Source organism: Anastrepha obliqua, chromosome 4 (assembly GCF_027943255.1).
Source record: "Anastrepha obliqua isolate idAnaObli1 chromosome 4, idAnaObli1_1.0, whole genome shotgun sequence".
Taxonomy (NCBI): domain Eukaryota; kingdom Metazoa; phylum Arthropoda; class Insecta; order Diptera; family Tephritidae; genus Anastrepha; species Anastrepha obliqua.
Window position 1 is genome coordinate 34,948,265 of NC_072895.1, and position 14,834 is coordinate 34,963,098.

General features: G+C 39.2%; 2 protein-coding genes across 2 annotated transcripts; both read right to left on the reverse strand.

The window, feature by feature from the left end:
* Window positions 1-3,854: 3,854 nt before the first annotated feature.
* Window positions 3,855-5,530, reverse strand: LOC129243609 (inactive selenide, water dikinase-like protein). Its single transcript, XM_054880759.1, has one exon. The coding sequence runs from the start codon at window positions 5,306-5,308 to the stop codon at window positions 4,106-4,108; it is 1,203 nt and encodes a 400-aa protein (XP_054736734.1). The 5' UTR covers window positions 5,309-5,530; the 3' UTR covers window positions 3,855-4,105.
* A 6,315-nt stretch (window positions 5,531-11,845) lies between these two features.
* On the reverse strand, window positions 11,846-13,538 carry LOC129243610 (putative nuclease HARBI1). The gene is made up of 3 exons (XM_054880760.1): window positions 13,229-13,538; window positions 12,643-13,010; window positions 11,846-12,589 (listed from the first exon to the last, which is right to left on the reverse strand). Exons 1-3 carry the CDS (start codon window positions 13,372-13,374, stop codon window positions 11,991-11,993), a joined length of 1,113 nt encoding a protein of 370 aa, XP_054736735.1. The 5' UTR covers window positions 13,375-13,538; the 3' UTR covers window positions 11,846-11,990.
* Window positions 13,539-14,834: the final 1,296 nt, after the last annotated feature.

A 14,834-nucleotide genomic window follows, 5' to 3' on the forward strand; every position in this document is an offset into this window, starting at 1 on the left:
AACAAAATTTGTTTCTCAAGAGTAGCTCCTGATATGCGCTCAACAATTTGACGACCTCTTATCCCAATAATACAAAATTTACTTCCGTCGGAAGAATGTCTTGTTTCCAAAACTCTGGAGGCTTATTTACATTTATATAGTTAATAACAAATTCAAAGATGATATTGACATCACGCTGTTAGTTCTGTCATTTCCAAACTGGATAAAAAAGCAAAGCGAATAGGTCTAGTGGTGAACGAGGACAAAATGAAGTAGCTCCCGCCATCAAATAACCAGTCAGCGCTCTCGTGTATCGGTACCTACGTCACTGTTGATAGATATGATTTCGAGGTTGTAAGAGACTTTGTTTATTGAGGAACCAGCATCAATATTGCGAACAATGTCAGCGGTTAAATCCAATGGAGAATCTTTCTTGCCAGTAACTGCTACTTTGGACTAAGTAGGCAATCGACGAACAAAACTACCACTCTCTCATCATGCCCATCCTTACGTATGGCACAGCAGCTTGGACAATGACAAAATCCAATAAGGCGTCCCTTGGGGTGCTGCTGCAGTGACAGTCCTTGGCCGGATATGTAGCAAATCCGGGTCGTTCCGGTAACGTAGAACCGACTGTCGGGGGAACGTTATTATTGCTGCTGCTGCCTGTTTGTGATGCTACTGCATGTAGTTTTGTCGTTATTATTGTTGCTCCTGCTGCCGGTCGCCGCCGTTATTTTTTAGTGTTGTCGTTGTTATTATTGCTACTGCTGCCTCTTGCTCTTATTGATTTTTATATTTGTTAATATTTTCATAATTTTTTCACATAACACACATTTTAGTTTTTTCACACATATAAGAAAATCGATATGTGCGCGATACTCAATTGTAATAAATCTGTGTTTTTAGTTTTTCACCATCACGTCAAGATTTTTTTTAAAGGACTGCAAAGGACGTTAGGATTTATATGAGAAAGACATATGTATATTTATCACATGAAACAAAATTGTCAATAAAAAAAAAAATAGTTTCAAATAATCCGTGCCAAAAATTGTGAAATTTTTGTTTGGATCAACCTCATAAAAATTATTCAAAGAACTTGTTTGCCATTCCTGGAACATGCATTTCCGTACGTTTTTTAATACAAAAGACTTAAGCAACAAACCAGAATTTAAGATATTTTTTGGTAAATTTTATTTATTGGCGCTAAACATAAATAAACGACCAAATCCTTTCTCGGAGAAGCAGCCCCAAATATGAACTTTAACTTATTTCCACGGCAGTCAGTTTTACGTTACCGGAACGACCCGGATTTATATCTGGCCGAGGACTGTCACTCCAGCAACATTCCGGATACATGTAAGGGGAATGTTTAAGCTGCTACAACAACCAACTTCGACTAAAGGAAGACTCACCCGTGAATATTACACTTGCCCAAATCCGTTCTGAATATGCCTTATCCCATGCAAGTTTTTTTCGATGTGTGATAGTGAGAGGAGCGTTTTTTCAATATCCTCCGAAATTTGGGGCTTTTCACATAAACGCCCTCTAATCGTGTCTTTGGCTACATCTTTCCTTAAAACTACTTCATCTTCACCCAACGATAAGTTCGGCTTTGTCACAAGCAAATCAATGAACTTCTGATCGTGCTTTGGAGAGGTTTATATTTTTTGTTTTGTCTCGTCCCGGTAATCCTTAACGTTTAGCTTCGGTCGTCGACTTCTTCAAATATTTTGCTGCAGATACACTTGACATTTTTGGAATTGGAGTGGTGTGTACATAGGAACACTGCTTCATACGCTTTTTCACAAAACTAACGAATTGCACAACGCGTACTGCGGAATGGATACGCCTATTTAGCAGCATTTAAATTTTTTTATAACGGAGCCCTAAGTTTGAAAATCGCCGGTCGCGTTTCACCTGTATGTACGCAAGTACATTTGTGAAGACAGATCGTTCGAATAGATTTAGGCATTTGATTTAACTTCACTACTCACCATGGTGCATATTACTGACTCAAAGTTGTTCACCTGACTAAAATTCAGTAGACCAATGACAAGGCAAGTTCGCCGATAGCCACTCCTTGTATTTCCTCGTAGCAAAATCGAACAGTGCATGAGAGACAGATGTGATAAAATCGGTTAACAAGCTACAGGAACATTTCCTCATTCAACTGGTAATGTTTAGCGTCCAATGGAGTTTGGAGTTAAATATCACCCAAAGATACCTAACTTCCGATGAAAGCGGGAGAACGTAACGTTTAGTGTTTGGAAAGTTTAAGGTGTGGCGGCCTCGGTAGTCTTGCTGCCAGCCTGCCATCCCAGAGGTTGTGGGTTCGAATCCCACGTAAAGCACGGTCTTCGCACTTTTGCAAACTTTCCTACTTTACTAGTTTCTATTAAAACAAAAATCATTCCCGTATAAAAGTCAGCGCATTACTTGCATTGTGGCTGCTAAGACAAGCAAAAAACAAAGGAAAAAGACGCAGTTACACCAGAGAATGTTAATGCATTATTGCATATATGCATTATTGCATTAACATTCTCTGGTTACACATTGCATCAGTGGCGCCAGCAAGAGGAAGCGGCCAATAGCGGTAATAGCGCAGACACACTAAATTTAACGAAGTCCTCAACCATCTGTGTGATCCTTCTGCCAGAAAAATGTGACACACAGATGGCGCTTCAAGCAGTAAGAAGGTGTTGTTCCTAAGCAATGACAAGTGGGCATTTCCACTACTTAGGATTGGTAGCGGTAGGCTAATCACCTACATTGTCAGAAAGAAAATATATTAGTGAAGCCAACGTAAGACTGAGTATTGTCGAGGCCCTATGCTCCCGAGTGGAGTGAACAAGGACAAAAAAAAGGAGTGGAGGTTTATATTTTCTTGATTTGGAGGCCAGCGACTGATTACAGCCAATGACCTACCTAAAATCTTAGCCACGACTAAGGGAAATAGCCCCGATACCATTAGAACCAAGTCATCGGCGTATGCTACTACTTCAACCCCTCTTATTTAACATTTTAAGAACTTCGTCAATAGCAACTAGTCAAAGTAGGGGCGTAAGGTCCTTACACCATCCTGCGGCGTTCCCCTGTGCACGAATCCAGTGACTTTAGCCCCTTTTGCCACCGCATTAACTTCCCTGCAGCCGATTAGGGACGAGATCCAGAGACATATAGGTTTTTCCACCTTTAGTCTATTTAGTATACTGACAATTGACTCATCCCTAACATTATTGAAATCACCCTCTATGTCTATAAAGGCCGTCAAAGTTAATTGTTTGCCCTCCAGAGATTTTTCCACAGTCCCGACAACCTCGTGTAAGGCTAATTCCGTAGAGTTCGCTTTCAGTAAAGCATGTTGGTCTGGAGATAATTTGGCTTCAATGTGCTCTCGACTATGATAATCAATCAATCTTTCAAACACCTTTAGGATAAATGAGGTAAGACTTCTAGGCCTGAAGTCCTTGGCCGAGTCGCACTAATTTTCTTCCAGTTGGCGCGGACGCAAAGCAAAAATAAAAACATTTTGGCAATATGAGCATTATCGAAATTTTATAATGCGTGATTAATACTTTTAAATTAACTAAAACAAAACTAAATTGAAACATTTTCTGCCCTTTTTCCCCTCCCAAAAACTTGAGGGGTAATGCTCCAAAAAAGGCAGCATTAAATCTTTTGTACTACTCCTATCAAGGTGAATTTATACAAGGTGGTGGCAATAGAGCAACAACATTTACATGTATTTTGTTTTTACATTCAACGTTGCTGGCTGTAAATTAAAAACGACACTGACAACACCAAAAAATAATTCGCCAAGTTGGAACAACAACAGCTCCCCTGTATGCACAAAGTCTGAGAAAGTATTTGGCTACACTATGCAATCATTCACAAATAGTCTTTATTTCTGCAAAAATGAAGTACCAATTACATACATATGTCTTAGAAGATACATACGGCACATATTTATTTACATGCATATATATGTAAATATGCAAATACATTTTCGTAAATATTATGCCGGTAAATGAAATCATAGATCAAATACAAGTTAAGGACTATGCGAAATTTCCAAAACGGTTTAAAACTTGAAGATGATACAAACTTAGAAGTATTAATTAGATTAATCTTTTGCCGGTACTTCAATTACTCGGGGCTTATCGATGATACGAGCAGTTTTGTTGCCCTTCTCAACAATACCAATGATCCAAGCCTGGTACCCTTCTTGCTTTTCGATATCCTTACAGTAAGCAGCCGCTTGTTCTCTGGGCAAGCAAATAAGAAGGCCACCCGAAGTTTCAGCGGAATGACCTTGTAATAACTGGAACATATTTCCACATGCCTTTGCTACTGCTGCCATCTTAGCAATTACTGGAAGGTTATGAATAACAAATGAGACGTCCTTCTTTTGATGCGAAGCAAGTGTTTGTGCGTGGCCTAGTAGTCCGAAGCCAGTAATGTCTGTAGATCCATGAGCATTATATTTGTGCATCAATCTTGCGGCTGTACGGTTAAGTCGAGCCATTGAATTCATGGCGCGATGGTACGCTTTGCGAACGTCTTCTTCAGAAACCACAAGTTTAATGCGGTTCCATCGCTCTGGTTGGTCTAACCATTGATGGGCATTTACAGCGACTTGTGTACCAAGTGGTTTGGTGAGAACTAATACATCACCTACAACAGCATTATCCGGAACAATGTACTCGTTAGGTTGACAAATGGTTGAAGCTACTCCCCCAATGGTGCACCAGGGATTTACTACACTTTGCCCACCAGTCACCGTCGTACCGGCTTCTAAAGCAGAATCCTTAAAACCGCGCATAATCAATGGCACAACCACATCCCGTTCTTTCTCCGTCATTTTAGTGCTGACAGCAAGTAGCATCAGCATGTTATCGCAATCCGTCACTCCCATTGCATACAAGTCACTTAGTACGTTAGCACAAGCGATTTTTCCCATCATATATGGATCGTCGACAATAGGGTAGAAAAAATCAGTCGTCTGCACCAAACAAAGACCACCATGACGCAGTGGGATAACTGAACAATCCAAACCAATACCAATGCGCGGTATTGCCATATTCATAAATTGAGCATCTTGATCCGAAGCATTTGAGTAATCCTGCTGCAATGCCGCCACTAATTTGCCAAGAACCTCCTGCGGTACTTTACAACCACGACCCTTCAGGTCAGCAAACCGAGTCAACCGAAAGGATGGCTCCAAATCGTGAGCTGTGGGATCAAAAGGTCGACGAAGTTCAGCACCGCTGCCGCCTCCTTGCAATTCTAGGTGAGCAGAATTTAACGCTTCCACTTGGTAGCTCATTTTATGCACTTTATTATAACCACTATTAACTATTAATTAATTCAACCTTTTTCAGTAAAGGACCGATCAACGATTTGATGGAAAGTTTAGTTATCAATGAATGTGTTTTAGCGCTCGCTTTGACAAATAACTCGCATTCTCCCTTGGCACGCACACAGTGGTCGTCATTTGTGCACATACACAAAATTTCAATCCGCAAATGCGTTAGTGTGGGTATTCACTGCTGCTATTGGTCGATTCGGCAATGGCGGCATGAATCGGGCGAAGTCAGTATTTCTCCCGGCGGTCATAGTAGGCGATTGACTGTATTTTGGCGGTGTTCATTGCATTTAATCAATAGGTAAGCTGTCAATTTTTGATGTTTTGGATTGCTGCCAGATTCTAAAATATTAAAATTCCTCAATTCAATGCTAATACACAAACGTGTAGGTCGACGATTTTCGTACGTAATCCACCAAATAAAATACCTCACCGAATTTCGCTGCCGTGATTTGAAAAACTAAAAGATAATTATTATATGCATATATGTATATAGTTTCTATATTTCTTTAAAAAATGTACATCGATAATAAGTTTTATCACTGAATTATCGTAGAACGATTTTCAAACAAACTACGTTAACTAAATTCGTTTTAATAAAATAAACAGTGACTGAATATTTTACTATTACTTTACGTTATTTTTGAAACTATGTATTGTTTAAGAATTAATTTTATGTCTAACCTACTTATAATAGGTAAGTACTGTTGTACATACAAATTCTAATCAATTCAATGTGTATTAAGAAACAACCGTTTATTTAATGCATGCTTCTTATAGTAACAAGAAGTTTTGTAAAATTAATTGTATATATATTTTAAATGTCTAATATTTCAAATATGTTTTTATAAACAGCCTTTTAAATGTATTTACATTTCCAATTTTTTTTTTGGCAGAAACGGTTGTAACTAAGCTTAACATTTCTAACACCACTTTTGGCACCTTTCAAATTTGGGAGTTCAGTTAGAAAAACGTTGTTGCCAGGAATACGGTTTTCCAAATTGCCTTCACGTCTTGGACGGCATCTATACTGGTCAATGGGAACGGAGTTCTTCCTTAGGTTCTTCAGTCAAGCGATATAGCAACAAAATTTAGTTACTAAAGCTTTACACTCCCGAATATATCGATTTTGTGCCATATAGACAGGGATGCCAAAACGTGGAGTTTTTCCCTGTTGTGGTAATTTTTAATAAGACTTTAGCTTAAAGGGAAAATAGCTGTAGAACAAAAAGTGGAAAGTTTGAAAATGTATACTTTTTCGTAGTTTAGTTAATCCCAAATACTGAATATGACGTTTCAAGAAGACCGAACACTAAAATATATCTAATCGAAAAAATACAATATCGCTGTTGGTATCAAATTCTCAAATATATAAACTTTAATGATGAGTATTAATTTCCGATTTAAAAACAATCATTGACATACTATCTCAGTCCCACGCAAATGCAGGTGTTAAATGTACCCAAGGAAATCCCCTGGGGTTGAGATACAGCATAGTAAAAATAAGAGCCTTTTCTGTTACGAAAAATATCAATGGTATTAGTTTTAAAGTAATGAAAAATCATTTGTAAAATGACTGTGCAAAGAAACATGTACTTAGTTTCAATTGATCTATTTGAAGAAAAGTAAGATCTAACTTATAAGTAAATATGTATGTATATATTTCTAAACATAAATTCTATGAATTTGCTTTATTTTTATACAATCGGTGTGTTAAAGTGTGGTAAAAACGATGGATTCTCTTGCCCGAAAAAGGAGTAAAACGAGAAAATGAGTACATTTTTGAGGTATGTTTTTCTCCATGTTGTGGCATCACTGCATGTGAGCTGCCTTGTTGAGCATGTGGATAGTTCTAGACGGTTTTGCTACATGCTTATGTGGCTAATGGTTCTCACACTCACCGACGTAAACGTACGTTCCATGTCAGCTGACACGATCAAACTTATGAGAGCGCCATGTTAATTAAAACTCAGTATCGTATCCCTAGGACGGTAACGTATTTTGTATTTTTGTGTAAATGAGAAAGTTTGGATTGTTTCGTTGAAACATGTCAGCTGACTGCTCTCTTACCCGACAGTGTTGCCAACCTTACATTTCGAAATCATCAACAAAATAAATTTTAATTTTTATAATTTATTTATCTACATATATTTTATTAGGTAGGTAGGTAGGTAGGTAAGATGGCAAGAGTACCTCAGGTACACTACAAGTAGCACTTACGTGCCGTTTTGATACCATAAAGTGGACCACTACCTGTGAAAGGATTAAGGGAGGAGATAAGACCGTCTACAGCCATCCAGTGCTGTTGATGTAGCGGAGGAGAGAAAAGGGATCTAGGCTGGAGAATTTCATCAAGTCATCCCCAAAGGGGACGCTGAGGAATCTCAAGCGCCTAGCCACCAAAGCCGGACATCTGCAGAGAAAGTGTTCCACAGTCTCTTTCTCTGTAGGATCCCCACAGCTTCTGCAATGGGAGTTGTACGGAATTCCAAGCTTTTCCGGGTGAGTGCCGATCACCCAGTGGCCAGTGATCACCGCAATGAGTTTGGAAATTGAATGGCGGGGGGTTCCCATCACCTTAAGCGTTCTGTTTATATCGTATTGAGACCATAGTGCATCTGTCTTGCGCTTTTCTTAGAAAGAAGTTGTGTAGTTTCCCTTTAACGACGGCCAAGGGGATACCGATGTCTGAGAAGAGGGCAGCTGGATTCGGTTCTGCCGCCCCCTTCCTGGCAAGCTCATCGGCAATTTCATTTCCCTCTATATTCCTGTGCCCAGGAACCCAGATGAGGGAAATGTTTCCTGCACGTTCGAGGCGTTTAAGTTCCTCCTTGCAGGAGTTCACGAGAAGAGAGCTGCAATACGGCGACGACAGTGCCTTGATTGCAGCTTGGCTATCGGAAAAAATTTTAATGTCTCCCTCCCAACAGCGATCCCGAAGCATTTTGCATGCCTGCAGGATCGCGAAGACCTCTGCTTGAAAGACGCTGCTTGTCTCTGGCAGTTTATAGGAGACCGAAATGCTGGCTGATTTAGAGTAGACCCCCGCTCCCACTCCAGACTCCATTTTGGATCCGTCAGTGAAAACAGAAGCATTTATATCCGCAACAACTCTCCCCTCTTTCCAATCTTGCCTGCTCGGAAAGATAGCCCTAGCACAACCCTCAAAGCACAGTTTGCGGATGGAGAGGTCGGTGCGAATATCAGAGAAGCAAGGGGAGATCTGCTTCAAGATGCTGCTGTGCCCTACAGGAAGCTGTCTCCAAAGGCCAAACTCCTTCAGTCTAATAGCACTCTGAGCAGCAATGGATTTAACCTGCAGATCCACAGGAATTAAGTGGAGAATAACGTTGAACGCAGCGGTGGGACATGTCCTACAGGCACCAGTGATGCCTACACATGCAGTTCTCTGCACTCTCTCTAATTTAGTGAAGTTGTAGCCCTTCTGAAGAGCTAACCACCAAACTAGGCAGCCGTATGTCAAAATTGGCAGAACCACTAAGTTGTACATCCAAAGTACGACACGTGGCTTGAGGCCCCATTTTTTGCCGAACATAGATTTACAGGCGTAGAAGGCTATATTAGCCTTCTTAACTCGATTTTCTATGTGCGGCTTCCAGTGGAGCTTGGGGTCAAGTATTACACCAAGATACTTGACTTCCGACGAAAGTGTAAGACACTGGTTGTTAAGTCTAGGAAGCTTAAAAGGTGGACGCTTGTATTTTCTGGTGAATAGCATCAACTCCGTTTTGTCAGAGTTGACTCTGAGACCGCAACTGGCGGCCCATCTGCTGAGTGTAGCCAGTGCACCTTCCAGAATTTCAGCCATTACTGATGGGAAGGGACCTGAGACCATCAGGACCAAGTCATCGGCATATGCTACCACCTTTTGACTGTATTTTGGATTACCTTTATCATAAGTTCCATGGAAGAAAGAAAATTATTTGGGAACAAATTGACAAGGAACTGTACACAAGTGGTGAGTAGGACTTATATTTATTAGTATTTTTAATTCAATACTGCAGTTATTTGAAAGGTGAGCTATTCATGCGAAGGCAGATAAGCCCGGAAGTCTGCGGCACCATTAGGCAGTGGAGCAGAATATCATAGGCCGTGGTATTTGCTTGGGAACATGCAATTTTTAAAGCCGCGCGTGATTTCTCGGCTGTAAGTATAGCTGATATATGTTCATAAAGTGATGACTAATAATGTTTCCTTAAAAGAATTGGGTGTTCGCAAAACGTGTGTCCAGAAGTGGTCTTCCCAAGTGCCCTCACAATAGCCGCCAATGTATGTTCCTCTGCCAATACTATTGCCTTCAGCCATCGTTGCCACCAATAATGGTATGCATACCATCGTCATCGCCACAAGCTTGTATTGGTGTTGATTCTCATTGCCATCAACGTCATTCACGCAAGCTTCATCTCCGCTACCTCTATCACTTGCTTCATCCCAGTCCACCTCAGATATCAAGAGTAAAATAACGCGGCAGAAGTGCTGAGGTTGAGAACAGCATGTTGGAAGCTATGGTCTCTTCAAAAAAAGATGTTTGGAAAAGCAATCCAACCGAGGACTCATTTGGAAAAATAATTTCCCAAAATGAATGCAGCTAAGCAAACTCGGACCATGCAGCGAATGATGGAGGTGGTATTCGAGATGCAACAGGAGCAAGAATGAGGATTTACTTTCGTAATTTAATTATTTGTTCTTCCAAATCTGAATTAAATTTGTTTGAATTATTTTTTGTTTCTCTATGATTGCATGTTTTTAATTTTAGTGTTTCTGGAGTTTATAACATACTAGCTTTAACCCGCGGCCCCGCTCGCGTAGGAGTAGTTTTGAGGGATTTAGGATATGTATATAAAAGAATTACAAACAATAGTTCATAGAAAATATTTTTTTATTAATAACCATAGTATTACAATACCCGGCATCCGTTGCTATGCCTCGTTGAATAAAATCAAATCAACCAATCCGAAAAATATCAAGTAAAATTATTTTTATTAATTTTCTATCTCAAACCGTTTTTGAACTTTGCATTTGGGTCACAGTTGAACAGCTTATGCGGATTATGAAGTCTAGAGTGTCTTCTTTTTTCTTTTTTTGTCGGGACAACTAGCAAGTGCAGCACTCAGACATTAATTGAGTCCATTGTACTACACTTGGATTCCCTTTTAATTTTCTTTAAATCTACCCGATCTCCGAAGAAATCTGAGTAGATCTTGTGGTGCCAAGGAGCCAAGATGGTCGCTTCTTAACACATCAGTGCCAAAGACCTCAAACCTGATTCGGGCGAAGGCGGGGCAGACACACAGGAAGTGATCCGCCGTCTCATCCTCCTCTTCACAAGCTGGGCAGAGTACACTGTCTGAGATGCCCAACCTTTCCATGTGCTTTGCCCACAGAAAGTGGCCCGTCATTAGTCCAACCAGCCGTCTGCACTCCCCTCTGCCTAATGACAGAAGGGTTTGCGACAGTCGATCGGACATGACAGGTAACATCAGTTTTGCCCATCTGCAGCCTCTCTCAGCCTGCCAAGCTCGCTTGTGGGTAGTAGTTACCCATTTGCTAACCGTGGCCGTGATGGCCGCAGAGGGGAGTGGCAAAGCGGGCTCTGGGTCTAGAGTGTGCTATAAATAGTGGGGAATAGGAAAAACTAAGATTTTTTAGATTAAATTTAAGCAAATATTCGATCATTAGTGACGAATGAGAGTGTTGGCGCGGCCTGGGGGCTGTGGGAAGGGAGTTCCATCATAAAAACATGCCTATAACCTTCATTGGGTGAAAATATGAATGTATAAAAATTTTTACGTCATTTGGTGTTGTAGTTTCGTAGTGATGCGCGGACAACGTACAGACATTCACCTTTATAGTATAGATTTGTTTGTCATAGAAGTATTGCTAGCTAGTAAGAAAATACTGAATTCTGAAATATGTATACTTTGTTCACATGCATATTCATACTTATGTAACCTAATGTGATTTTTGAAATATTCCTGAATTGTACCTGGGCCCTTACTCTGTAATGCGATGCGAAAGAAAAAATTCACGAAATCGCAGAATCGGTACTCGGTATTTTGACATTCGCATTCACATTTTGCGCTTTCGCAAGTTTTTCTCCCTTTTCGCATCGGCAGCACTCTGTATTGCGAAAGTGAATGTTAAACAGCTGTCACTATCGCATTTTTCCTGCTACAAGTAATAGCCATACGCAATTTCCAAATATGTAAGTATTAATTGATAATTTTATAAATTTGAAATATTAATTCATTGTACCTTTTTGGAAAAATATATAGGACAACTCCAAAGACTAACAAACAAACACAAAAAAAAACAATTCCAAATATTAGTGGACTTCATGACAACCCATCCGGATTTGGCAAAGGGCCTAATGAAGACGCCCAACGCAAAAATAAGAGTCGACCATTTATGGAAGAGAGTAACTTCTGAATTATGTAGTAATAAATGAACTATCTGATAAATGAAAGTATTTGCTAATATTTTTGACTGCATGAATTTACAGTTGGACTTAGTATTTTTAAGTATATTGATTTAAATAAATTATATATCTAAGAGTTCATAAATAAACGTGTAGATGCTAAGTGATTTTATATATTTGTTTCACTTCACATGTGTTTGAATTTCATATGGACCCTACAGTGGAAAGGTCTATGTCATCTTGGTATGGTAAAGCTCCTTCATTTACGAAATAATCAGCAAGCCTATTTCGGAAATGATATGACATTTCAGGGTATCTCCGAATTGTAGACCACATACGTGGTAAACAAGTATTATTATTTATTTCACGTCGCCAATCCCCACTATGAACGATGTTACCAGCTTCTTGTCGATCAACATAATTTTCAGGGCAATACCAACGATTGGAATCATTTAAAATTGTAAAATTGTGTAATGCAATACAGGCTAGCACTATTTTTTCGCAATTTGTAGGGTCGAATTCAATCGTCGTGCGAAGAACTCTCCATCGCGCCGTTAGTATTCCAAAGCTGTTTTCTATTACACTATGTGCTCGTGAAAGGCGATAATTAAAAATCTGGTGGACTCTTGGTAATTTAGAACCGGAATATGGACGCATTAAGTTGAGTTTCAATGGGAAGGCGTCATCGCCAACGAAATAATGTGGTAATGTATGGGGTGATTCCGCAGATAATGGCGTAGCGGGCGGTAATGGCAAAGTATTTTTTATCAAGCTCTGTCCAAATGGTGTACGATGGAAAATACCTGTAAAATATATGCATTAGGTGAAATAACTTATATTATTTAAATTTTATTACCTCCGTCACTCTGACAACCACAACTTCCGATGCTTACTGCAGTGAAAGTATACTTGGCATCACATACGGCCATCAGAACGATGCTATAGAATTTTTTGTAGTTGTAATAGAATGAACTTGATTCAGCTGGACACTTGATTGCAATATGTTTGCCTTCGATTGCACCAACACAATTTGGAATGTCCCACATCTCAAGAAAATCCTTAGCAATATCCTTGTATTGGGATTCAGTAGGTTCGGCAACGTAATCTGGAGAAAGTAGCCGCCAGATAACTTCACAAGTTTCCTGTATTATTTTGCGCACAGTCACTTCAGCCAACTTATAAATCCGTGCAACGCTCTTCACGGATACACCTTGTGACAAATATCTAAACAACCAATATGAAAAATATATTGAACGACTTATATATAATTGGCGCGTACGCCCTTTTTCGGTGTTTGGCCGAGCTCCTCGTCCTCGTCCTATTTGTGGTGTGCGTCTTGATGTTGTTCCACAAATAGAGGGACCTACAGTTTCAAGCCGACTCCGAACGGCAGATATTTTTTTATGAGGAGCTTTTTCATGGCAGAAATACAATATACTTACAGCAAAACTAAAGAGATTCTTTCCTCAGGACCTATCCGCTGTTTTGGCTTATACAAGGAACTGCTTACTAATTTTAAAAGCAGCTCATACACAGGCGGGGACATCCTTGTCTCTGAAAACAATTCATCAGGCTCCAATGTATTCATTGGACGGAACTCTCTGACTTGATAACATCTTGTACCCGGAATTCTATTTAATCGCCGAACTTTACGCCTTGTCGACTTTTTTGTTTTCTTGTATTTTTTATATAAAGTATATATTTCACATAATTTAAGAAATAATTCGCAAATTTCGTAGTCTTCTTCGTCCATTTTGTCACCGATGTGTTTAGTAAACAATTTTCATGTACGCAACCAAACGAAAACAGCTGCTTTCGCATATTTACACAATACATTGGTTTGTGTGGGTTTGTTTGATTGTATCAACACAATGTTGCCATTCATAATTTTGCATACACACTTTTACACACGACCGAGTTATCATTTACAATTTTTCATTGTATAAAAAACCAAAGCCAAAAACCAATAAATGCAAATAGTTTATATATAATTTACACTATTAAGCATGGTTTTTAAATTCTTTTCATGCGAATTTAAAATTTTCTAAGTTTCTTTTGTTAATGATTTCAAAATGTACCGCAGAGAGCAATCAGCTGACACGTTTTTACGGATATTCCAAAATCTTCGTGCGTGACCACATAGTTCGGCACATTTTGCAAACACATTTTTAATTAGTTGCTTTAATTGGTTTATACAATATATTAAAATGAAAAACAAAAAAAAAAATATTTGCTTTAGCAGAAGAAAACCAGAATATTTTTATGCATATTGTAAACCTCGCGGAAATTTAAAAGCAAACCATAAATTTCAAGGTTTTGTACTTCCGCCTTGCCACCTTTTGTGTATGTAAAATTTCTGTAAATGCTGGCAAGAGAGAACATCTGATTTCAGCGTTTTTCATCGGACACGAATTCCATGAAATGTATGTCACTATGGAGAGTAGGTAGGTTAGGTTAGGTTAGGTTAGCCAAGTTGCTTAAGACAATCGGTGGCACATTGTGATACTTGCATTTGATTTCCATCACCTAACTAAGTTTCAAGCCACTTAGATCTTTTAAACAAGGTAATTAGTCCCTCCAGCGAAAAATTTTGCAAATTTCCCAGAACTTCAAAGAAACAATCGCCAAGATTGCACGGCTTCTTTGAATATATGTACATATGTATCTATCATGCTACATTATTTGTTCTCTTCAATGCTAAATAAAACACCTATAGACACAATTATTCTTCCTTCTGTAAATCTGCTGATATTCAGAATTCATTTTCATTTTAAAGAGGAAAAAGGGCAAAGTTTACCGAACTACCAAATAACGAATCAAACTTTAAGGTATTCGGTGTGGAAACTCCTAAGATTCGTACAAACTGTTTGCGTATTTTATGTGACTAAAAAATCATCAAAGTTCCTTAATAATTGTGCATACCTCCTTTTCTTGCCAGAGTAGGTAGGTAAGATGGCAAGAGTACCTCAGCTACACATCAAGTAGCACTTACGTACCGTTTTGATATCATAATGTGGACCACCACCTGTGAAAAGATGAAGAGAAAAA

Coding starts and splice junctions, on each gene's coding strand:
- LOC129243610 (XM_054880760.1), bottom strand. CDS start 13,374: ATGAATACATTGGAGCCTGATGAATTGTTTTCAGAGACAAGGATGTCC. Junction 13,011..13,228: donor AGAATCTCTTTAGTTTTGCT/GTAAGTATATTG, acceptor TTGGTTGTTTAG/ATATTTGTCACAAGGTGTAT. Junction 12,590..12,642: donor TGGTTGTCAGAGTGACGGAG/GTAATAAAATTT, acceptor TATATTTTACAG/GTATTTTCCATCGTACACCA.
- LOC129243609 (XM_054880759.1), bottom strand. CDS start 5,308: ATGAGCTACCAAGTGGAAGCGTTAAATTCTGCTCACCTAGAATTGCAA.